This window comes from Carassius gibelio, chromosome A3 (assembly GCF_023724105.1).
Source record: "Carassius gibelio isolate Cgi1373 ecotype wild population from Czech Republic chromosome A3, carGib1.2-hapl.c, whole genome shotgun sequence".
In the NCBI taxonomy this organism is placed as follows: domain Eukaryota; kingdom Metazoa; phylum Chordata; class Actinopteri; order Cypriniformes; family Cyprinidae; genus Carassius; species Carassius gibelio.
The window spans coordinates 24612618-24637846 of record NC_068373.1 but is presented as its reverse complement, the minus strand read 5'-3'; the positions used below and the strand labels follow the sequence as shown (position 1 = coordinate 24637846).

At 37.8% G+C, this 25229-nt stretch overlaps 2 protein-coding genes across 2 annotated transcripts; both read left to right on the top strand.

Moving 5' to 3' along the window:
* Positions 1–231: 231 nt before the first annotated feature.
* LOC127953092 (endoplasmic reticulum transmembrane helix translocase) lies at positions 232–18377 on the top strand. Its single transcript, XM_052551989.1, has 25 exons — positions 232–710; positions 900–989; positions 5168–5431; positions 5606–5761; positions 6206–6275; positions 6521–6627; positions 6712–6841; positions 6977–7032; positions 7217–7343; positions 8181–8318; positions 8414–8534; positions 8882–9039; positions 9153–9328; positions 11473–11583; positions 11662–11787; positions 12985–13093; positions 13171–13364; positions 13449–13545; positions 15132–15313; positions 15592–15706; positions 15792–15988; positions 16064–16206; positions 16562–16673; positions 17439–17582; positions 17865–18377. Exons 1-25 carry the CDS (start codon positions 390–392, stop codon positions 17973–17975), a joined length of 3555 nt encoding a protein of 1184 aa, XP_052407949.1. The 5' UTR covers positions 232–389; the 3' UTR covers positions 17976–18377.
* Positions 18378–19355: 978 nt separating this feature from the next.
* LOC127953083 (kinetochore-associated protein DSN1 homolog) lies at positions 19356–23891 on the top strand. Its single transcript, XM_052551979.1, has 11 exons — positions 19356–19448; positions 19756–19786; positions 20209–20479; positions 20570–20643; positions 20762–20834; positions 21790–21871; positions 21953–22003; positions 22098–22169; positions 22277–22424; positions 23064–23151; positions 23352–23891. The coding sequence occupies exons 1-11, from the start codon at positions 19417–19419 to the stop codon at positions 23432–23434; spliced, it is 1005 nt and encodes a 334-aa protein (XP_052407939.1). The 5' UTR covers positions 19356–19416; the 3' UTR covers positions 23435–23891.
* Positions 23892–25229: the final 1338 nt, after the last annotated feature.

Below are 25229 nucleotides of genomic sequence, written 5' to 3'. Positions count from 1 at the left end.
AAACGTAAACTGTAATTTATTAAGGTCAAACAATGTTTTTGGAGCGAGACCATTTTGTTTATACAGAACTTCCCTAACAATATAAATAATCGTGTAATATATGCATTTTCTTTTATTATGACATGGAATGTGACATTTTTTATAATATCATTTCCATATTAAATTTTCTGTCAATCCGAAAAATTTCCAGGCAAGGACATATACCGGAAATTGCGTCACCGGCGTACGTGCTTGCGTATGCGGAAGCTGTCGTATGTGTCTGAAAATCTTCAGAAATCTGTAGAGTGGCCAGACACCCGGCCGGTGCGAAGCTGCCTTTTTACCATCAGCGCCTGCAAGGAGGAGGCGGAGGAGAGTAGGAGGGTCGACGGAGGAAGGCACACTCTAGAATGGATGAAGCTAAAAGAGATGGAAATATGGCCGTAGACGGCGTCGATGGGCCGGGGGGGACGCGGGCGCGCGCACTGAGCGATGAGCTGGTGAGATCAGTGTCTCTTCACAGCCGCAGGCCACGCGTTCTGCACGGCACAGTGTTCCCGTTTCTCCTCCTCTACCCAGGCTGCTTATATTCGTGGTTAGCAGTTTACGGAGCTGACGAGTACTTTGAGGCCGGCCTGCTGGCGCTCGCCGCTCTCGGGATCGCGCACGTCCTGACAGTGCTTTCTGGCTACTGGTCCGTGCACGCGCACTGCTGGCTCACCTGCTCGAAGGTGAAAATGCGATAAAAACAAATATGTGCTATGCAACATTGCATATATATGTATATGTTTTTAAAGACCAACACATTTGAATGATCGCTTTTATTGGCTAGGCTTAGTAAGTCATTCGTACAGCCATATGTTTGAGACATAATTTCGCACAGTAAGATGACTGTAATTATGCAAGTATATTTTCAACAGGAGTCTGACCCAGCCAAAGCCACCTTTGCAAAAGTGATACCAACACCAAACAATGGTTCGGCTGAACTGGTGCCTCTTCTGAGGGATAAGGTGAGATCTTTTCCTCGACATTTAGGAGTCCCACTTGTGATCCTCAGCTGTCAAAACGGAATAAAGATATTAAAGGGTTAGTTCACCCAAAAAAGAAAATTATGTCATTAATAACTCACCCTTATGCTGTTTCAAACATGTAAGACCTCCTTTTATCTTCGGAACACTGTTTAAGATGTTTTAGATTTAGTCCGAGAGCTCTCAGTCCCTCCATTGAAGCTGTGTGTACGGTATACTGTCCATGTCCAGAGGGGTAAGAAAAACATAATCGAAGTAGCCCATGTGACATCAGAGGGTCCGTTGGAATTTTTTGAAGCATCGAAAATACATTTTGGACCAAAAATGGCAAAAATGACTACTTTATTCAGCATTGTCTTCTCTTCCGTGTCTGTTGTGAGAGAGAGTTCAAATCAAAGCAGTCTGGATATCCGGTTCGCGAATTAATCATTCAGTTCACCAAATCGAACTGAATCGTTTTAAACGGTTCGCATTTCTAATACGCATTAATCCACAGATGACTTAAGCTGTTAAATTTTTTTATATGGCTGACACTCCCTCTGAGTTCAAACAAACCAATATCCCGGAGTAATGCATGCACTCAAACAGTACACTGACTGAACTGCTGTGAAGAGAGAACTGAAGATGAACACCGAGCCGAGCCAGATAATGAACAAAAGATTGACTCGTTCTCGAGTGAAGAACCATTTCTGCCAGACGCGTCCAATTCGTGAACCGAGGAGCTGATGATACTGCGCATGTGATATTCAGCGTGAAGCAGACCGACACACAGAGCGCCTGAACCGAACTGATTATGTTGGTGATTGATTCTGAACTGATTCTGTGCTAGTGTTATGAGCGCGGTTAAACTGAAGGCTTGAATCAAGGGCAATCATCGCAAATGACGCCATTACGTCAAGCACAAAAGAACCGGTGAACCGGAAGCAGTTCAGTCAGTGTATTGATTAAGTGCATGCATTATTCTGGATTAATGCGTATTAGAGATGCGAACCGTTTAAAACGATTCAGTTTGATTTGGTGAACTGAATGATTAGTTTGCGAACCAGATATCCAGACTGCTTTGATTTGAACTCTCTCTCACAACAGACACGGAAGAGAAGACAATGCTGAAAGTCGTAGTTTTTGCCATTTTTGGACCAAAATGTATTTTCGATGCTTCAAAAAATTCCAATGACCCTCTGATGTCACATGGGCTACTTTGATGATGTTTTTCTTACCCCTCTGGACATGGACAGTATACCGTACACACAGCTTCAATGGAGGGACTGAGAGCTCTCGGACTAAATCTAAAATATCTTAAACTGTGCGAAACTGTATCTTCTATCCGAAGATAAAAGGAGGTCTTACATGTTTGAAACAGCATAAGGGTGAGTTATTAATGACATAATTTTCTTTTTTGGGTGAACTAACCCTTTAAGTGTAGCTTCTTTTTTTCTTCCACATTTTTTTTTTTTATAAAATTAATGTAGAATAATTTTTGTCAATAATATAAATTTTATTTTTATTTTGAGGAAATTTCTAGGTAATACAAGATATTCCTTATTTTATTATGCACCATTTATACCTATATAAATACAAATACACAAAATACATTTTCATATTATTTTCAGATAATACAATTTTTAAGTAAAAAAAAAACCCGGACTAGAAGTATTTTAAAATTGAATGTACGGAAGGCAGATTGGTGCTATTTAGTGGGAGAAATAAAAAAAGTAATATGTAATACCATGGTGTAACTAGGGCTGTGTATTGCCAAGAATCTGGCGATAAGATACACATCACAATAAAGGGGTTGCAATACGATATATTGTGATACTGTAAGCAACGCGATATTGGGATATTTCTTATTTTAGGAATATTATATATTGTAAGAAAAGCTGTCATTAAGAACACTACCATATGCAAACCTTAGCAATAAATAAAGTTGTTGAACCAGAACAAAGTGGCATCTGCATTTGCAGTAATCAGTCCCTGTAACATTCAACGTTACTGAACCACTTTTTGTGCAGTAAGAGTAAAGGGGATAAATAAAAGTGCTAGCAGGATCCTTTAATAAAATAAAATAATATAAAAATAATAAAGGCATAATCTGAAAAACAAAGCCTTTTGCATTATAAATAATAATATTCTGTACATATTACAGTTGGTTTGATACCTTTATCTCAAACGGTGTCAAAGTTTAATTAATTTAAGTGGGTACAGTATATAAAACATTTTAAAAATATAGATTCAGTACTGTTATAAAAACAATAAAGGTATTATCTGAAAAACTAAGCCTTGTGCATTATACCGAATAATATTCTGTATATTTTACAGTTGGTTTGATACCTTTAGATCAAATGGTGTTGTCATTTAATGGATTTTTATTATTGCATATTAAAAGTTATTATAAAATACATAAAGCGTTAATTAAAAGAAATAACAGGGATGTTTTTCTGAACATTTTAGTATTGGTTTTATATTATAATGTCACATAGTTAAATTGTTTAATTAAAGCTGCAGTCGGTAACTTTTGACGCTCTAGCAGTTAATAAACAGAACTGCTTGCGTCTTGCGGAAGAACATCGTAGCTGGAGCTACTTCTCTTTGTTTATGTCTATGAAGAATCACAAAGGTACTGGGTTACTCCGCCGCGGTATCCCCGAAGCAATCTAAAATAGTCAGAATATAAAAACTTATTATAGGTGCACCCTAGTTATTCAGGACAAGCCAAAAACACGGTTTGGAAAATGGATTCATGGTGTACTCACTTATTATATAAATTTTTCTACATTTTGAACACAAACAAAGTTACGGACCGCAGCTCTGATTGGTTGTTTCTTAACGGGAGCGGATGAATTTCTGCAAATGGCAATAGGACCACTGGGAGGAGCCAGAGGAGCTTGATTTTTTTTTCACAGATTATCTGTCTCATATTCTACTGTCAGGACATAATGACAGGTTTAACAAATATGTAAATAAAAATATTTTTACAAAAGTTACCTACTGCAGCTTTAATATTAATGAATATTTTTTTTTTATTTTTTACCCTAGAAATTAAGCCTTGTGCAACGTAAAGGGCATAGATTTATGACTATCTGAGTTCGTTTGGGCTCAAAACATAACAGCCACAAACAGTTCAATTGGCCAAAAAAAAAAAAAACCTAATGTCAAACTTGCACAACTGAACAAAATGAGAGACAGCTGCAGTGGCGGGGCGACCCTCCCACCTATAGCTGCGCCCTGCCCATTACTAGCAGCTACATTAACACTAACATTAGTGGCGTGCTCTAATGCTGGTATTTGCTTTCACTCACGATTTGTTCAGATATGAAGACTCCTATATCTTGCGGTCGGGAAATAAACTCAAAACAAAACAAATGCCATGAATCTTTTTTTTTTTTTTTTTAAATATCAATATTACGTTTTTGTGAATCGATACAGTATCGCCAAACAATATATCGCAATACTCACGTGTATCAGTATTATCTTACACCCCTAGGTGTAATCACTAGATTATTGTATAGCCCTCTATATAATAGGTACATATTGAGGTTCATATTCCGTAGTATTTTCAGACATTATTATATTATAGGTTTTGCATTTAGATATACGTTTAGACATCATCAAAGACTACTTTATCTTGGCCCATTTGTAGATTGTACCTCAAAAAAATTCCTTTTCCTTTAATATCCTATGCCAGACTTTTTTTTTTTTTTTTTTTTTGTGACTCTTTTGAAGAGCAATTAGCCTTTTGTAATCACATCCATGATTGTTGTGTGTGTATGTGTTCATATAGCAAGTACCACAAAAGTCAACAAGTTTCGTGTTATTCTAATAAAGAAAAAAAAAAAAAACGATTATTTAGATACAGACCAACATCTCTTTATTTGTATTGTGATATGGTGATTGTCTCAAATGTTATTATACAGGTTTGTCACACACAGCTTTACTGTTTCAAAAGCTGTGATTTTCGGTTGTGGAGATAAATTAAATCCTTGTAATATTCTAAACATTCTAATATTTCCCAGTATTTAGGCTTCATATTTTAAAAAATCCTTATTTGGAAATCATGCACACATGGACATGTCAATTGTTCCTTGGTCAAAGGTGTGGAAACCTTAACAGATGAGTTAAAACCGATGAAATGTGTCTATGTAAAGCCTCATTTTTTCGTGCAGGATGAGAATGGAGTGGAAATCCTGTCCTTTGAGTTCCAGAAGATCCGTTATGTGCACGACAGCAAGGAGAAGAAATGCTTTCTCCCAGTGGCATTTCCACTCAACTTTCCCATGAGTCATTTTCAAAACTGGAAAGGCTATCAGGAGGAGGATCAGTTACGGGCCGCAGAGAAGCGCTATGGCACCAACCGTGCTGAGATGGTGGTGCCGGACTTCCTGGAGCTCTTCAAGGAGAGAGCCACAGCACCCTTCTTTGTCTTCCAGGTACGTCTGCAGAGCATGCGGTTTGATTTGACTGATATTTATGGAGCTTTTGCATGATTGATTGATGGCCTGTGCATTATAAATACATGAATGCTCTAGAAATGCATGATATGCAGTGGCTCAGTCTCCAGTCTATGAGTATAGTATGAACTGCATGTTTTTGCCCCCCTGCAGGTGTTTTGTGTGGGTCTCTGGTGTTTGGATGAGTACTGGTACTACAGTGTCTTTACGCTCTTCATGCTTGTGGCATTTGAAGCATCTCTGGTGCAGCAGCAGATGAGGAACATGTCAGAAATCCGCAGAATGGGGAACAAACCTTACATGATCCAGGTAACTACCGCTCCCATCTCCAGTTTTGGTCTGTGTTGGTCTATTAACTCTTTTTGAAATGTTCTTCAGAAAGCACATAATTCTGGTTCTGTCATCTGATTGGTCGTTACAATGTTCCGTCTGTGATGTCATCCACAATATAGCAACATATAAGTACGGCTGCAATATCGTAGAAAAGGTTCTGTTATTGTTTGCTTGTCAGGGACTATATATTTATTCGAAAGAATGTCGCTAAAAGAATATGCTTAATAAAATAGGTATCATGTAGTAGCTATTTTATAAAATGAATAGACTGAACTTCAGTGCTTCATGTTAAACAGTGCATATTGGCTGCGACTGTCTTCGAGATATGGCACACCCTCTCTTACTTTATTGATTGGTTAATAAACAGGGTTTTAGGATAAGAGCGGGATGTAAAATTCGAACTCTTTTTATTTATAACAGGTCTATCGCAACAGAAAATGGAGGCCTGTGTCCAGTGATGAACTAGTTCCTGGAGACATCGTCTCAGTTGGTGAGTTTCATGGAATCTGAATGACATACAGTTGCCTAAAAATATTTATACATCTGAGATGTGCTTAAAATATGTATTTGCATTTTTATGAAGATATATAAAGTACTTGGCTGCTGGTTGTCTCGTGTTTGTAGTTCATGTGATGTTTTACACCTGTTGTTGTTACCACACAAGTGCTGAATTCATGCATCCAAAATCGAAGAGTAAATCTAATATTTGAGCATCTATTCCTCATGTCTTCACAGGACGTTCTCCTCAGGATAACCTGGTTCCCTGTGACGTGCTGCTGCTGAGAGGCCGCTGCATTGTGGATGAGGCCATGCTCACAGGAGAGTCTGTGCCTCAGATGAAGGTGCGTCTGGCTGCTCTCGTCACCGAATCAGCAGCCAACTTCAGCAAACTCTGCTGTCTCTGATCAGCTGTGTTGTGTCTGTAGGAGCCTGTGGAGGACCTGGACCCTGACAGGATCCTGGACCTGCAGACGGACTCCCGTCTCCACGTCATCTCCGGAGGCACCAAAGTGGTTCAGCACAGCCCGCCTCTCCGAGCCAGTGCAGGCCTGAAACGTTAGTACTCGCAGCAGTGATTGGTCCTCAAGAACCTGTACATGTGTTTTAGCTCTAATGCCCATTTTACAACTTAACCGTGAGTTTAGAATGTGTATGTGTAGTCATACTCCCTCTCTTTCTGTCTTTTCACAGCTGTAGACAATGGCTGTGTTGCGTATGTTTTGCGGACAGGGTTCTACACTTCTCAGGTGAGGTGCTTCATCAACAGGCAGGTTTTTGAAAGATATTTTTTTAGACATTGTGCTACTATTTATTTAGAGGTGAGTGAATTATTGATAGGAAGCAATTCAGAGAAGAATGGAACGATGAGTCACAATGTAGTTTTTAAGTTTTGTGTTCGCGAAATGTCTAAACCGTTGTTGTTGTTTTTAGGGCAAATTATTAAGAACGATTCTGTTTGGTGTGAAGAGGGTGACGGCCAACAATCTGGAAACTTTTATCTTTATCCTTTTCCTGTTGGTTTTCGCCATCGCCGCGGCTGCGTATGTTTGGGTCGAAGGTGAGTCACATTCGTCTGAAGTCTTCTTTTACTGGGCGGGATGAGTGAGGTAGTTGGAAAAGTTGTCCAAAAACAAGATGATTCAATAGTTGACTTTTTTTTTTTTTTCTTAAGGATTTTTCAGAATTTATGCATTTTAATTACTGCTTACCTGCTTTTAGTATAAGTTCAGTATTTAAACAGTCTCAAACCTTGTGCGTTCTGCTCTGGTCAGGTGTGAACTGCTTCTTTAAGATGACCAGTCTGTTTCGAAAATGTGTTGGTTTGCAGTAACATTTATTTATTTAACGATTTTGATCTCCGCCTTTTTTTTTACTCTATACACGTCTCTGTTGGCTGTTTATACCTTCCAAGAAGCTTTGTGTTTTCTAAAATTTGTTTGTTTAAAGTTTAAACCAAAAGTTTGGTTTTAATCAGATTTGATGTTTTCGTAAGAAGTCGCTCATGCTCACCAGGGCTACATTTATTTAATGAAACATACAATTAAACAGTAGTATTGTGAAATAGTATTACCATTTAACATAACTGTTTCCTGTTAGAATACATTTTATAATGCAATATATTCCTGTGATGTTAAAGCAGTCTTCTATGTCACATTATCCTTCAGAAATCATTATTATTATCAATGTTGAAAACAGACTGTTTTATGGGAAACTCCGATACGTTTTTTTCAGGATTCTTATAAATTGAAAGTTCAAAAGAACCACATTTATTTAAAATACAATCTTTTGCAACATTATAAATGTCTTTACTGTCACATTTGATCAATCATTTGAACGGTAGCCTGTGTTTGTTTGCTTGCATATCCCATCATCCTTCACTCTCTGTGTCGTTCAGGGACAAAGGACCCGAACAGAAACAAGTACAAGCTGTTTCTGGAGTGCACTCTGATCCTGACGTCAGTAGTGCCTCCTGAATTACCCATAGAGCTCTCACTGGCTGTTAACACATCGCTCATAGCCCTGGCCAAACTCTGTGAGTGACCGCACTGGATTCAACATAGTCATGATGACCGGATCTCACTATTCTCTCCCTTCTCACACTCATCCTCTCATGTTCTTCCCTTACAGATGTGTTTTGCACCGAACCTTTCAGAATCCCCTTCGCTGGGAAAGTGGAGATTTGCTGTTTCGACAAGACGGGCACCCTGACCAGCGACAGCCTGGTAGTCCGTGGCGTCGCAGGACTCAGGTGAAGCCTGAACATCTTGCAAAATGATCTTTAAAAAAATATGGTCCTTGTGTATTTTTTCGCCCAACACAGACACTGATCATTACCTGTTGCCTTGGCATTCAACTATAGAAAAATACTTAACATCTTTCTCTCTTTTGACCAACACATTCAATCTCTCTATTATTTTCTCCTCTTTCTAAAGTCATAGATACTCTATTGTGGGATTATTTTATTTTGCTGTCGGAATCAAATGGAAGCGCAAATATTAGACCATTATTGATGTGTACCTAACTATGATGACTTCAGAGAACCCCAAAAATGTTGAAAGCTCATCCAAGGTCTCTTCCTGTTCTTGTTTTCCTTAGAGAAGGGAAACAAGTGACGCCAGTGTCAGATATTCCAGTGGACACTCATCGGGTGGTGGCCACGTGTCATTCCCTGGTCACACTAGATGATGGACAGCTGGTGGGCGATCCACTGGAAAAGGCCATGCTGACCGCAGCCGACTGGACACTCACTAAAGGTCTGACTTAATCTGTCAAAATGTCAGAAAAACTTAAATCATTTTGAGTTTTTGGTTAATGCAACATATAGTAGAGCCAGTTGAATTTGTGATGTTTCTGTCCTTTTATGTAGATGAGAAGGTGTTTTCTCGCAGCATAAAGACTCCGGGGCTGAAGATCCATCAGAGGTTTCATTTCGCTAGTGCTTTGAAGAGGATGTCAGTGCTGGCGTCGTATGAGCGGATGGGCTCCACCGAGCTCTGCTATATCTCAGCCGTTAAAGGTGCACCAGAGACCCTGAAGGACATGGTGAGCATCTCTTTGGCTCTTTAGGTATATGTCTGGTACACTGCTGATAGTTAGCATTCTGTGTTCTTCAGCGGATCCGTAGCAGCTCTGACAAACACTGATAGCACTGCTAATGTTTTTTTTTTAGCTTGGCGTGAGAAGTTCCCTCACATACTTTAGTCCCAGAGTTATCTTCTACACATTACAATAGAGATATGGAAAACAGTATAACATTTTAAAACCAAAGGCAATTGATTGTTAGAACAACTAGTTGACTAGTTAGTCTAGGAAACCCTGTAAAAAAAATTTGGTGAAGGGACTGCTTTAGGGATCCATGATACATATTGCAGGAAAAATAGTTTGAGAAGTTTGTAAATAATTAATTATTCTAGAATGTAGGGGAGTGTATCTGTACATAGAATAAATAAAAATAATATAAAAAAAGATTAAAATACTTTTTACTCTGAATATTTTTTTGGGGGGTGGGGGGGTTAACACTTTGGGCATTTACTCTTTACTAAAATCAGGTAAAAACCTTTTCAGCAACCATTAAGTTAACAGTTAAAATATATATATATATATTTCCACTTGAATTTTAAAGGCTTAATTTTTTTTATGAAGTATACTCACTCAGCAACTTTAGTCAGATTTTACCAAAAAGAAAAATTGTGCATCTTGTAGACTTTTTATTTTATGTTAGTAACTCATGTATTAGCTCAGGTTTTTACCATGAAGATTTGTTTAGATGCTGACGTGGCTATAAAAACTAAGTTTTTAAAGCATTCAATATGCATTATTTATAATTACTGAATAAATACATTAAAGGGGGGGTGAAATGCTCGTTTTCACTCAATATCCTGTTAATCTAGAGTACCTATAGAGTAGGACTGCATCCTTCATAACTCCAAAAAGTCTTTAGTTTTATTATATTTATAAGAGAAAGATAGTCTGTACCGATTTTTCCCGGAAAAACACGAGCGCCTAGAGGCGTGACGTGTGGGCGGAGCTAAAGAATCTGTACATGTGGAAAGTGCAGTTTGATGACAACATCGCATGTTGTTTACTTGATGTGCTTACGCGCTGATAGCTAAGTTAACAACACAGAGATATATGTGAAGCAGTTTTACTCACCGCATGTGGTTCCAACACACGATCGTGACCCTTTTCCGTTGGGACTGCATTATCCTTAAGAAATAAACGATGTGCAATCCGAAATCCAGGGAACAAACACAAACACTTGCACAACTCCGTTGATGCTCTGTAAAAATAAACTCCATCCACTGGTCCCTTAATGCTGTTTCTCTTTTGGTAATCTGTGCAGGGTTGTCTTGCCCTGGCTACCAAAAACACACTTCTTTTGTGACTTTTCGTGACGCTCTCGCTCTGATCAGGCTGTGCTCAGCCTCTCATTGCTCTGCTATACGGGAGCGCGCGCTCTTCCGGCAGACGTGCCCTAGGACCCATATAAGGAAATTCCGCTCCATCTAACGTCACACAGAGACAAACCGGAAGAGGTTTTTTTGGAACAAAAATACTCCTTCAAACGTACAACTTAATTTTTGAAACTTTGTCCATGTTTAGCATGGGAATCCAACTCTTTAACAGTGTAAAAAACTCAGTATGCATGAAATAGCATTTCACCCCCCCTTTAAACTAAATGGTAAGTAGCCTAATTTATAATAACGTATCTTACTGTAAAATGTTTAAATATTTAATTTAGTATTTAATAAAACATTTAGTACTGTGTAAATCACAGTACAACTACTTTTATCTAAATGTAGTTTTCATATGTTTAACTACCAAACTTTTATTTTGCTGGCAAATTCTTATATATGTGCTGTAAGTGTCAGAGTTCAGCATGGGACTGTGTTGGTTTACACACGCACAGCTCATGAAGCGATATTTCAGCAGTCAGAGCGGTTTAAGAGTACCTTTGGCTTCAGCTGAAACACCACATCACGATCATTTCTTATCACGATGAGCGTGTAAACAAACACGGTGTGATTCTGATTGGCTGTGATTTTTGCTTTAATGAGGACCAAAAAATTTCTGCTATTTCAACCTGAAATTGAGGGAATTATTTGCTGCATTGTAACTTCTGACGTCTAAAAGTTGCTATAGATTGGTGGTTCTGAATGATTTCTGAAGACATTGTTGTTTTTCAGTTCTCTGAGTGTCCAGCCAGCTATGACGAGGTGCACAGAGAAATGTCACGAGAGGGAGCCAGAGTTCTCGCACTGGGATACAAAGAGATGGGCCACCTGAGCCATCAGCAGGTATTGAGCAGCCACCACTGAATGAAACGCTAAATGTCATCATGCTCTGTTGTGTATCACAGTCTGTCGTGTGTGCAGGTGAGGGAAGTGAGCCGGGACATGCTGGAGTGTGACCTGCGCTTTGCAGGGTTCATGGTCGTGTCCTGTCCTCTCAAGACCGACAGTAAGACGGTTATCAGAGAGATACAAGAGGCCTCACACCATGTGAGTGGATGAACTCCAGATGTTAACATGCATTTAGTTAACACACAACATGTCTGTATTGGCACCATAGTATTGCCAATTCTGCATCGTTTAAAATAATTTTTAAAAGGTATGAACAGGTGGGTGTTTCTCTTGGATTCTGGAAGTATTGATAATTTGTACTTGCATTTTTGCATTTGACATATCCTAAATCACAAGGAAATGCTGAAAGATTTATGCAAGTGGTTTAGTAAATTAAAAGAACTGGTTTTATACAAATACCTTATTTTTCGGACTATAAGTCGCACCGGAGTATAAGTCGCATCAGTCCAAAAATACGTCATGATGAGGAAAAAAACATAAGTCGCACTGGACTGTAAGTCGCATTTATTTAGAACCAAGAACCAAGAGAAAACATTACCGTCTACAGCCACGAGAGGGCGCTTTATATCAAGTGTAGACTACAGGAGCACTGAGCAGCATAGAGCGCCCTCTCGCGGCTGTAGACGGTAATGTTTTCTCTTGGTTCATGGCAAAGTAATTTTGATAAGTCACATCCATGAAAAAAAAGTGCGACTTATAGTCTGGAAAATACTGTAAATCAAATGAGTTAATGGTTATGCCTACTGGTGAATTATCCGTTTTTATGAGTTATTTATAAATAATGTTTATTTCTATTTATTATGTAAACTAATTTTAAATAATGTATATTTGAGTATATAAATAAATATGTATAATTACATTTAAAAGTTGAATTTGTATATATTGTATTTACATATTTATATGTACACAATCGTTCATTTTGGTGTCAGTAATATTTTTGGTTTTAAAAAGATATTAATACTTATATTCTTATGTTATAATACTTAGATTCAGCATTGACCAAGAGTGAATAGTAAAGTTACAAAATGTTTCTCAATGTTTCAAAAAATGCTTTTCTTTTTAGGTTTACACATGAATAATAAGTGTTTCATTACAACCAAATCGGCATATTAGAGGGATTCCCGAATAATTATTTCTAAAAAGCTAGGTTATTTTGTTTTCACATTTTTCTTTTTCACAAATCTGATTGTCATACCTGTCTGTCACATAGTCTTAGACGTCTGATTTGTCTCAATTTTGGTTAAATATATAATGTGTCTTTGAGAATATTTAGAGTTTTATTAGGTTATTATTTGATATTATATATTAAACACTTGTCACATTATCTGTCCACAGGTTGCAATGATCACAGGTGACAACCCTCTAACAGCGTGTCATGTGGCCAGAGAGCTGCATTTCATCCAGAAGGAGCACACGCTCATATTGCAGCAAAGCCCCAGTCAAGGTGTGTGACGTCCCAAACAGCACTGCCCTAAAGCAGCTGGAGGAACATATTTGAAGTGTATGTTGTGTTTTTTGCAGCTGAATGGCAGTGGGTGTCCATAGACGGCAGCGTGTGCCTCCCTCTACCTAATTCTTCAGTCCCTGATTTGGTCAGTCGGTACGACCTCTGTGTGACAGGAGAGGGACTGGCCAGGTTGACCTATGAACCCCGTTTACTCAATGCCCTGCTTCCTCATGTGCGAGTCTTTGCTCGTGTCAGCCCTAAGCAGAAGGTCAGTTTTACATGTCTGAGCAACCTTTGCTGATAGTTGAACTATCACGCTCTGCACTCACTGTTGATTCTCCTCTCTGTGCAGGAGTTTGTCATAACTAGTCTGAAGGGACTGGGTTTCGTTACGCTGATGTGTGGAGATGGCACAAATGATGTTGGTGCGCTCAAACATGCCCACATAGGTGAGTCATTAATGTCATCGATGGTAAATTAGGCCTGCACGTGGTTTTGTTTAAAGCAATGGAGAAGTAAGACACTTCTTAATGAAATCGAGGGTTGAAAAACAGATGTGTACAGGTCCGATTTTCTTCATAATCATTGTAAAGTTGTCCAAACCAGCAAGGCAATATATTTTCATATACAGAAGCCTATTTATACTGTGTGAAGAAAATACAATGTGTGATATTATTAAAAACAAAAGATTTTATTTTGTCACTCAACTAAAGCGATTTTACATTTTTACTTTTAAATTAAAATAATTACATTTCAGGAGTCCTGAAGATTTTTTGGGATCCCATGCTTTTTAAATATTGAGTGGTTTGTGATTTAGAATTAAGAATATTTTTACTCATAGCATAGCTAAAAATATATATATATTTTGAGTATGAAAATAACCATCATGGCTTTTAAAGGTTTTATTACATTAAATAACTTGTTCAGTCCTATAATGTAGAAACCCCGGTTATTCTTTTATTATTATTATTATTAAAATGTATAAATTTTCATTATTTTGCAACAGCCACAACCACACAAACATATAAAACATTCTTTGAACACATGACTACATACATATACACACACCCCTAAAAGTAAACAAATTAGGGTCAATCTCTTTATTACATATATAGATGAAAATGTTTAAAAAGGGTCCATATTTAACAGCTCATCAATCCAGCCCTCTTCTGGTTGGTTCAAGGAAGGAGAGAAATGTTTTTTTATAAAGCTATGGACGTTTAGGTACCTAAATAAATTGGACTGTAATAGTATAAAAGTTTTGACATTGCCAATCCCCACCCTCTTCCTTCTTCCCTTCCAAATATAATTTTCTTATGCAAGGATTTTTCATATCCCGAAGAATCTAAGAAATACAATTATTCAGATCTTTGAAACATTATTTGGGAATAAATACTGGCACAGTCTGTGAACCCTAGTTCTTTAAAAACCGTTTTTGAGGGGGTGAATTAAAAAGAGAAAGATCTTGTCAAAGCTTATTTTAAATCATTTAGTGTCATCTTAATGCCCCTTTGGAAGTTTGCTGAGGCCCCCTAGTGGGCTCCAGCCTCAACAAATATGAGTGCATTAACTGAGCTTTTTTTTTTATTATTAAGAGAGAATTTCAGTGTCGGTGTGTCACAGATTGTCTTGTATTGAATCTGTAACATAATCTATAAACTCTACTGTCTAATATCTGATAAGCAAAATATAAGCATAATACCTAAACTATCAACGTGATCAAAACTACTGAAAAACTGTTGTACACAATTTACTACATGCCTTCTGATGTCTGATTGATAGTTCATACTTTAATATCAAGTAATTTTTTCCTGTCACGATGCAACAAATATGATACTTAACAAAAAACACTTGCACAGCAACTTTTTAAAACTGGATTTGTTTATATAATTTGTCTAAAGGTCTAATAAACTCTTCCACTTCAAAAAAAAACAAATACATTTTTCAGACTATTATTTATTTCATGTGTCAGGCTTTACAAGGTTGATATACAGTAGATGTACTCGGATCATAAAATGTCCCTTGTGTTTACCAGGTGTGGCGTTGTTGGCAAACGCCCCAGAGCACATGCCTGAGAAAAAGAAGAGAAGCAAAGACAAAGAGTACTCCTCAGGAGAGCCCAGACCCCCAGTCCCGAGTTCAGGGGTCAAACCCAGCTCCCGTGCAGCCAGACAGAGGATGATGGCCCAGAGAGAGGAGCAGCTCGCTGCACAGAAGGTCAGCAGCTCGAGTCTGATCGTGGTTTACATGTTTTGAATGTCAGCATTTAACTAGTTCACCCAAAACTGAAAACTGTCATCATTTACTCCGCCTCATGCCGTTGAACACAAAAGAAGATATTTTGAAGAATGTTGGTAACCAAACAGTTGACGGTAGCCATTGACTTCCATAGTATGGGGGAAGAAAATACTATTTTTGAGTGAACTATGCCTTTAAGCTTGAATTATGTACTCCATATATGTAACCACATGTTGCATAAATGACTTGTGTCTTAGGAGAGGATCAGTCAGGTGCTTCGAGAGCTAGAAGATGATCAGATCCAGGTGGTTAAATTGGGGGACGCCTCTATTGCTGCTCCATTCACTTCCAAACTGTCTTCCATACAGTGCAGTAAGTAACACGTGTTTTAGATCAGCTTGAGTGCTCTCATTTAGTCCTATGTGAGGTTGGCCTAACGTTGTCCCATCTGTTTCAGTCTGTCACGTGATTAAACAGGGGCGCTGCACTCTGGTGACCACCCTGCAGATGTTTAAGATCCTGGCGCTGAACGCTCTGGTCCTGGCCTACAGTCAGTCTGTGCTTTACCTGGAGGGGGTCAAATTCAGCGACTTCCAGGCGACCCTTCAGGGCCTGCTGCTGGCCGGCTGCTTTCTCTTCATCTCAAGGTCAAAGGTGAGACTGGACTGTTTTGTCAAGCTGCCTGTGGTTTGCGATGGACCGAGTTTCACTGACTCTTTTTTCCTTTAGCCGTTGAAGACTCTGTCCAAAGAGAGGCCTTTACCGAACATCTTCAACCTGTACACGGTCCTCACAGTGCTGCTGCAGTTTGCGGTCCACTTCTGCAGTCTGGTGTACCTGTACAGAGGTGCACAGAGCAGAAGCCCACCCAGGTATGAAAGGAAATAAAGTGCTTATGACCACATGAATCGGCCAAGTGGGATTTCCCAGTATCTTTACAGGAGAATTCTGCGGCAAGTCTTAGAAAATCCTGGTAACACTTGCAGGTTGTATACATAAAAACCAAAGTATAATTCAGTTTACTGTCTCCAAACTTTAGCCAATGGCTCATGTTGTCAGATATCATCAACTCTTTATATAAAATGATGCACTTAGGCTGTTCAATCAGTCCCAGACATTCCTTACATGTGACGTCATTGTTCACATTTGTGATTGATTTTCACAACATTTGCAATCTGGCTTCATGTTTCACCTCTCTCTTATCCTTTTTTTTCCCCATACCTGCAGGGCAGAGCAGTTTGTGGACCTGTACAAAGAGTTTGAGCCCAGTCTCATTAACAGTACTGTATACATCATGTCCATGGCCATGCAAATGGCCACATTTGCCATTAATTATAAGGTACTTGAATCCTTACTTTGATGTTAATCGCATATAATGAGCCTTTGTAGCACATGCACATCAGATTTCTATTTAATTTAGAGAAATAGTTCTACCAAAAATGTATTTGTGAAAGAAAAAATGCATTGCAGTTGATAACTGCGTTTCCTGAGGTGCCAAGTTAGAACAATGTTTTATTTTAATATTGTTTATAAACTATTATAGCACTATTATTATCTTAAATTAGCTTTTTATACTTTGTTCTTATTTTAAAATTTTAGTTATTGTGCATGTCTTTTTTTTTTTAAGCTGTAATATCTTTTTAAGTCATTTTACTACTTTAAATTATTTTATTTCAGGTAGTTGCCAGGGCACATTTTAAAATGTAAAAGTCTTTTTAAAGCAGCACTGTGTAACTTGTTGTGTGTTGAAAATTTGCTAAATGTTTAAAACCAGCGGTCTGAATTCATCTTCCAAACCGCGTTTTGTCTTATCCCGAATCACTGTGGTACACTTCTAATAAGTGATTATATTTGGACTATTGTAGCCTGTTCGTGTCGTCACTGCTGGGAGTAAAACATACCTGTGTGAATCGCAGTACCGTAGACAAATCTTGGAGAAGTAGTTCCGATTAGAATGTTCTTCCACTGGATGCGTGTTTATTAACCGATAAAGTGCCAAAAGTTACATAGTGCTGACTTAATATTTTTAGTTAACAATAACAACACTGCAAGCGCAGATGAGATTCGAGTCCTGCAGCCTAAGATTCAACACTGTCTTGTTCAGGGTCATCCTTTCATGGAGTCTCTCACTGAGAATCGGCCCTTGCTGTGGAGCATTGGTATATCCGGGCTCGCCATAGTAGGGTTACTGACGGGGTCTTCACCTGAATTCAATGAGCAGTTCGCTTTAGTGGATATTCCAACTGAGGTAGGATTTCAATACACCTCGATATTCACGTACTAGAATGTCAGTGGAAAAGTGTTTGTTTGTATTTTAAGCATGCAGTAAAGGCTTGTTAAAAACAGCAAGCATACTTGGTGAGAATGGGCCTTTAGTCAGTACACATAATATTAATATTAATAGGGATGCAGTTATCCAGTTTTTATATGCTGTTTAGTATGCACATTGGTATTCAGCCTTTTTTCTAAGTTGGCCTCTCATGCAAAGCTATTTATAATTAATATGTTTCTATATTCTTTCTCTTTGCAGTTTAAGTTGATAATAGCCCAGGTCCTAGTTTTGGATTTTGTCGCCGCCCTTTTGGTGGACCGAGTTTTGCAGTTCCTGCTGGGCAAAGGAACCCTGAGGTTGCTGAAATGAACTGTTATTGCCAACAGTCACCAAAGCACCTGCTGCCCCTCGTGACCAGACTGTGAACGGGTTTTACAGGAACACTGTACTTGACTGGTGACAAACTCCGCGAGATGGGAAAGAATGGGCGTGAAACTCAATACTGTACACACCCCAGTGTTTCCTTTACCTCCCTGTCTCTGTTCTGTCTTAATCATTTGACTTCATTTTCTTTCTTCTGACATCTTTAACCACCCCGTCCTCTCTGAAGGCCAAGAAAACTACAGTATTGTGTTGAGGATGAGTGCGGTTGAGGCTCACGGCTGTGACGGGGCATTCTGGACAAGTGTTTCTTTCTTGTTTTGTTTTAAGTCGTTTTCAGCATTTTGTAAAAAGACCAATCCCAGAAAGACTTATAAATGACCAAAACAAGCTGTTGTTGTGTTTATTTATTGCCATGACTCTTTCTTATTAAGATTTTAATTTCAGAGAACAAGCTAATTTTTCACTGCTTTGGATTAGCAAAGCAATATATGATATGAGCTGATACTTTCAGGAAAGAAAGGTGAAAGTACATTATTTTTCCATGGTAATTAAAACTTTAAATCACATCTAGGAATGCAAATAATGACTTGATTGCACAGTGCGGTGTGGGGTGATGTGTTATTAAATCCTTATTGTGTTAATGGAATATTTCTTCATATCAACATTTCGACGGGCACAGGGTAAAAACAGAGCCTGAAGCTTGTTTCCAGATGAATATTATTTTTCAAAACAAAATGTTCAGGGTACGGAGGACCTTTGCTTTCAGAAACATTTGAAATATGAAAATACACTAAATATTATTTGCTTTATTTTACATTTATTTTATATGCACTAATTCCATTTTGATCTTTCATAAATATAAAAAAAAACATTAAAAAATTAATAAAAATTATTTTGCCAAAATGGGATGTAAGGATGCAAGAGGATTGCAAATGTAGCTTTAATCTGTGCTTCTTAACCTTTTTTTAGTCATATATGGTAAGATATTTTTGCCAGTATTTCGGCAATATGTTTTTTATAAAGAGAAAATGTGAAACAAACAGAAACAAAACTAGAGGGGAAAAATATTTTTTTAATAAAATATTAATGTTAGTTGTATTAATAATAATATATTCATCTAAAAAAAAAAAAAAAAGATCTACTGTATCCCCTTTGGAAGTTTACTGAGCACTGATGCTCAAAAGTTCCAGAAAACGTATATTTCCCATAAATTAAATTAAATATATGTTCACATCTCGCCTGTTACAATTTAAAGGAATTATTTTTACATGCTAGGGTGATTTTATATGAGATAATATTTGATCAAACTTAGTCGTTGCAAACCAAAACACTCATGTAACATGACTACACTTCCCAAGAACCCTCACGGCGGACATGAAAGTGGGCGGGGCTCATTTGATTCTGCGCGCGGTCTTTTTGAAAGAAAATGGCGGAGCTTCAGAGCGAAGGACTCGAGACGTGAGTGTCTTATTATTTACAACATGGGGGCTATAATTAATAAACGTTTACCATTGACATGTGATCATAATTTCTGTATAAAGAACGTCCTTTCATAAAGCACAGCCTATAAAATAGAGTTTAAACGCTGCTGCGGTTGTCAAACAGCTAAACTCCCAATACAAGTTTTTTTTTTACTTGTTAACGGACAAATAACGTACAGATAACCGTTGTTTTAAATACATTAAAGTAAACTGAATGCATGAAACGAGGTTGTGTCATTTCTTCGTTGTGTTGTAATGTTAATGACCATTTAATCTCTGTGTAGGTGTGACGCCAGCAACATCAGTGTTACTAGGGTAACGTAAAATCTGTTTTTGGTTGTTTTTTTTTAAATGTACTTTTCAAACGTTTGGAATCAGTAAACAAATATGACGTTTATTTAGCAAATTAGCATATTTAAACCACTTTTGAAGGATCATGTGACGCTGAAGTAATAATGCTGAACATTTTAAAAACTGCATTTAATGTTTCACTGTGATTGGTGAGCATAAGAGACTTTCTGAAACATGAAAAAATATTACTGACCCCAAACTTTTAAAAGCTTATAGTCAAAATCATTGTCATACTTCGTGCCTGTTACATTTTGAGACTGACTGGTTATTCTTTTAAAATGTCATTATGCATTATTACAGCTTCCAGTGTCTTTAGAGAAATGCATAGACAATCACTATATGTTTCCAATGCTGTGTTGTGTTTCCATTACGTCTGTCTCAACTAGGTCTCAGAAGTATCTCATGGAGTCAAGCGGCCTCATGATAGTAACCACATCTCAGGTCCTCCTCAGAAATCACCTGCTCCTGAAACAATGCAGCACTTAGGAGAGGAGGAGGACCAGCCGGAGGACTCAAAGATGAGCTCTGTTGAGGACGGGATGAGGGAAAGTGTGACCGTCACCGCTCCAGAACGAAGCCCTCGCTCCCGGAGGAAGTCCTGGAGGAGATCGTCCCGAGGCAGACGCTCTCTGCCGGCCTTGTCCAGCTCCTCGCAGCGTGAGTGCTGAATCACAGACACTCGCACCAGACGTCACGCTGGAGTTGTTTATGATTGTGTTGGTTTTCTCTTCTCTTTGTGTCTTCCAGCACTGTGTGAGACCATCAGTCTGTCTTTACCTGATAATGAGAGGCTGGAGATGCTAATTAAAGCTGCTATGCAGGTCTTTAAAATGCATATTATTAAGGAAATTAGATTCAGCTTTGTCATTGTGACCGTGAATCCACTGTCTTGCCTTTTCTTCCTGAATCTAACCGTTTATTTCCCTGCTGTGTGCATAGAGGACAGTGAAGAGGGCCAAAAATAGTCTGAACACTGTTCCTGGGGTTGATGCAGAGACACTGCAGGCTCAAGGTAAGTCGGGGTGATCAGATTTTGACTTTGTCCCGCAAACATTTTCACCAGCTTCATCACAAAGGAATGATTAACAAGTTTTGGAATCAGAGTATTGGTAAGGTTTTTAAATGGTGGATTTTAAAAGGTCTCTTATGCTGGTAATGGCTGCATTTATTTGATCCAAAAAAAAATAAAAAAGAATAAAATTGTCAAATATTATTACAATTTAAAATCAACTGTTTTATTTTAAAATATATTTTAAAATGTAATTTATGCTTGTGATGCAAAGCTGAATTTTTTGCATCATTGTTCCAGTCCGTCAGTGTCACATGATCCTTCAGAAATCATTCTGATCTGCTGATATTCTGCTCAAGAATCATTTCTTATTTTTAATAGGTGTTGAAACAGTTGTGCTGCTGAATCCTTTTTTACCAAAAAGTTGATTTTTTTTCCATTTAACTTAATTAAAAAAATATATTTTAAAATATTGAAACCTCTTTAGTAACAATATATGTCTTTACTGTCACTTTTGATCAATTTAATGCATCCTTGCTGAATAAAAGCATTGATTTATTTAGAAAAAAAACTAAAAACTAATCAATTGGCACTATCCTTCAAACCTATTCATATTTTATATGATCACTATTTCTTTGATATATTTTAATATATAAAAGTACTTGTAATAATTTTTTTAGATAGAAAGATGGATGGATAGAATCCAAAAAAACTTTTGCGTGCTGTGAAGAGTAGTAGTGTCATTTTCAACACATACTTATATTTCTAAACAAAATCTTTTCTAATTTCAACAAAACCTCAAATATATTAGGGTTCTGCAGAATTTGCCAACAGTATTGAAAACATCATAGAAAATGTCCATATTTACTGAATTTTGTCTAAAATGTAATTCTGTTTGAAATGAAATGATGTCCAAAATATATGTTGTGATGTATATATGAATGCCATTCACTTCCAGTTGAATCTCTGTATGAAGAGTGCGACAGTCTAGCTAAAGACATTAGAAGAGACACCCAGAATTCACTTCCAGCTGTTGAGAGGTATAAGTCAGTTTTTCCATTTTAATGACATTGATCATCAGTCCTTCGATCCTGAAGCACACTCTCTCTGTGTAAATGCAGTGACCCTGTTGTTAACGAGACCACTGCACGCATTCAGGAGGACATTAACAGGTTATTCTCTATCTGCTCTCATTCATCCAAGACGTTACAGTGGAAATCTGATTTACTTCATTTCTGTGTTAATGGTCTTCTTGTGCTCATGAAGGTTACAGGCTGAAAGTATGTCATGGGAGTCACTATTGAACAAACACCGGAGCAAAGCTGACGATCTAGACAAGTGAGCACAACTTCATAAATACACCAGCACACATATGGATACAGAAGGATGCTCAGATTCATTCTCTCTGAATTGGTTGTTCGCTGTACATCTCTGTCCCGTTCCAGATGTGTGGAGCGGGGTGAAGAGAAGGGGGTGCCACTGGACCCATCATGCTTTGTCAAGTCCTCACAGAGTCAGCTCATTCTGAACAAACCTGACTATAAGGCTGTACTCATGGGACAGCAAAAACTGCTCAGAAAGATGGAGCTAGTGGTGAGACCATGATGCTTTAGACTTCAGGACTCAAATACAGTAACCATTCAGACCAGAGAGCCATAGAAATCAGTCCAGCCAACATTTTCACTAGTCTCATCTCAAAGGATTTTAACCAGTTTTATATTTGCTATGAATGTTTACATTTTTGTTATTAAATGTTATGTTTTCTTTACCATTTTATGGCAACTATATACCAGAGGGGCCAAAACTTTTTACTACAGAGGGCCAAAAATAAAATTGAGGGTTGTGAGCTGAAAGTAATTTTTGCATTATAAAATAACCGCGATAAAAAAAGTATCAAAACGTTAAAGGTTTAATATAGCAAAAAAAAAAAAATCATACATTAGTTTGTGCCGTTTTTTTTTTTCATGCATTTTTACATTTATTTACAGAAGACATCCACTAAAATGTTATTCAGTGTAACAAAAAGCTTCAGATCAAAAGGTTTTACCCAATTCTCAGCATGTTTTACAAATATAATAAACATTTATGTTCACTTATGTTATCTATTTTTATAAGCAAAGGTCCGAATAAGTATGTCGTTTCATTTGTACATAAATATATCTGAGAGAAGTGGTTCCATGTCCTGTTCTTCTTTTAAAAAGCTGTTTTGAGAGCTGCTGTCTGTCTTCACAGATGGACTCCCAGTGTTGTATAATGAGGGAACTGCTGTCTTTCCATGAAAAATCCCAGCTGCTGCTAAAGGAGACCAGCACCAGACTAGGTGAGATACTACCGTCCAAAAGTGTGGGAGAAGTACATTTTAAAATAGTTTTCAACATTAATGAAAATAAATGTTTCTTGAGCTACTTATGATGTAAAGTCACATGAAACACAGTCTAAGGGGAGCCAGTTGGTTTTTATTTAGCCCTTTTTATTGCATTTGAACATTGGGTTTTGTTTGTTGGTTTATTTTTCTCACAGCTTCCAGGGCTGGATTTCAGACTCTCCCTTCATCTCCAGTCAGACAGCTGCTAAAAGGACCCACATCTAGTGTTTCCTCTTAATTTACAGAGCTCTGATGACTCCCGTAGGATGCTGAGCTTCCACAGAAAAGCTCTGTGATGTGATAAAATCAATTTACTTATGCATTATTTCTTTTTAATCTAACATTTCTACTTTTTGCTATATCAAAATGCATGTCGTTTTTACATTAACCAGTAATATAAATTCATACTAGACGTACCGGTTCATCGTCTGCTCCTGCTTTCTCTATGTGGACAGTAATATAAATTGCTGATGAATACTGAATCGTCTTCAATGTCTCAAACTGTTTTGCTTCATGTCGGTAATTTAGTGAGGGAAGGTTTGGGATGTGTACATGAAGCGCAAAAATGGACACTAGATGGCAGACTAGTTACTCAAAGCTCTACTTTTACCTGTGTTGTTTTTAAAGTGCTGTATAGTGTTGTGTTTTGTACAATTGTAAAGATTTGTGAATATAATTAAATGCCTTGACATTTGCATTGCATTGAGTATTTTCCAGTTGGGTCATGTTTTTAGCCCCCAAATGCTTTTAAATAGTCTTTAATTTGTCCTGTATGTTTAATGGGCTAATTGTGATATTCATTCATCCATCACTGGATTTTTTCTCTCTCTCTCTCTTCTGCCTGAATGGTGAAATTGAATAAATGGTTTGTGCTGGTGTCTTGTTTCCAGGACAAACATCGCAAGCTTGTATTTATACGCTTTAAGCCATCATTATTAGCTTAAAGAAAAGACACTGGCCTTTGGGCTTTAGTCATGAGCTCTTTGAGGGCCTTTTAGCCATCTATTATGTTTGCTCTTGTGTGTCCCGTGACCCCTTCCCCCACACTTCCAGCCCTTGTTCTCTATTCACCATCACATAGGGCTGCTGAGCAAGAAACAGGCTTAGAAGATTTTCCCAGTGATTTCTCCACTTCACATCCTCTCTGTTTATATCACATTTCCATGCCCACAAGACTAAACAAGACCTGCTCTGAACTCCCATGGCATAATAATAGTATTTGAGTTTCAGCAAAGCGATGTTCGCTCTCAATACTGCGTCCACTGTGATCAAAGAAATTGAAGACAGACGTTTTAACGATCCCAAAAGAAAAGCTTTAACCGTTTCAATCTCGACAGCTCGAAAACGAGGTCATTTTTCTCTCCTGCACACGCGGGCTGATTAGACTTGGCTTGCATTTAGTTTTCTCTGTTAATGTAGGGATGGAGGTGGTGTAGCAGGAGAGTGAGGTTAAGCGTAAGAAGCACTGGGGGTGGCACAGCAAGAGAGATCGATTCTTATTTAGATGAAAATGAGGCTCAGCGCTTGTGGGCCGAGGGTGCATCTGCCTCAAACAGATTTAAGAATACCTATTCACAGTCAAGAGGGCAAAAACTATTCTCTTGATGGCAAATGGTTTTAAATTAAATGTCAATTGACAAAGATTAATGTATGCGTGTGATGTAGTAGGTGCCTACGTAGATGCACTCTCAAAAATACAGCTTCTTTATTGGCATCTGAGGTACAATGAAGAACCTTTAACATCTATAGAACTTTTTAATTGGATGAAATGTTCTTAATCATGGAAAAGGATTCTTTAGATCATTAAATTGTTCTTTAAGAAAAAAAAAGGTTTACTGGAAGGTACTTTGAGAAACCCGATATGGTGGTTCTATAGCATCACTGCGAAATCCCCCTTTTGGAACATTGCACATACAGTTTTTTTTTTTTTTTTTTTTTGTGTTAAATGTGAGCCTAATCATCAAAATTAAAAGAACCAAAGACTTAAACTACTTCAGTCTGTGTGCATTGAATTTATGTAATACATGAGTTTC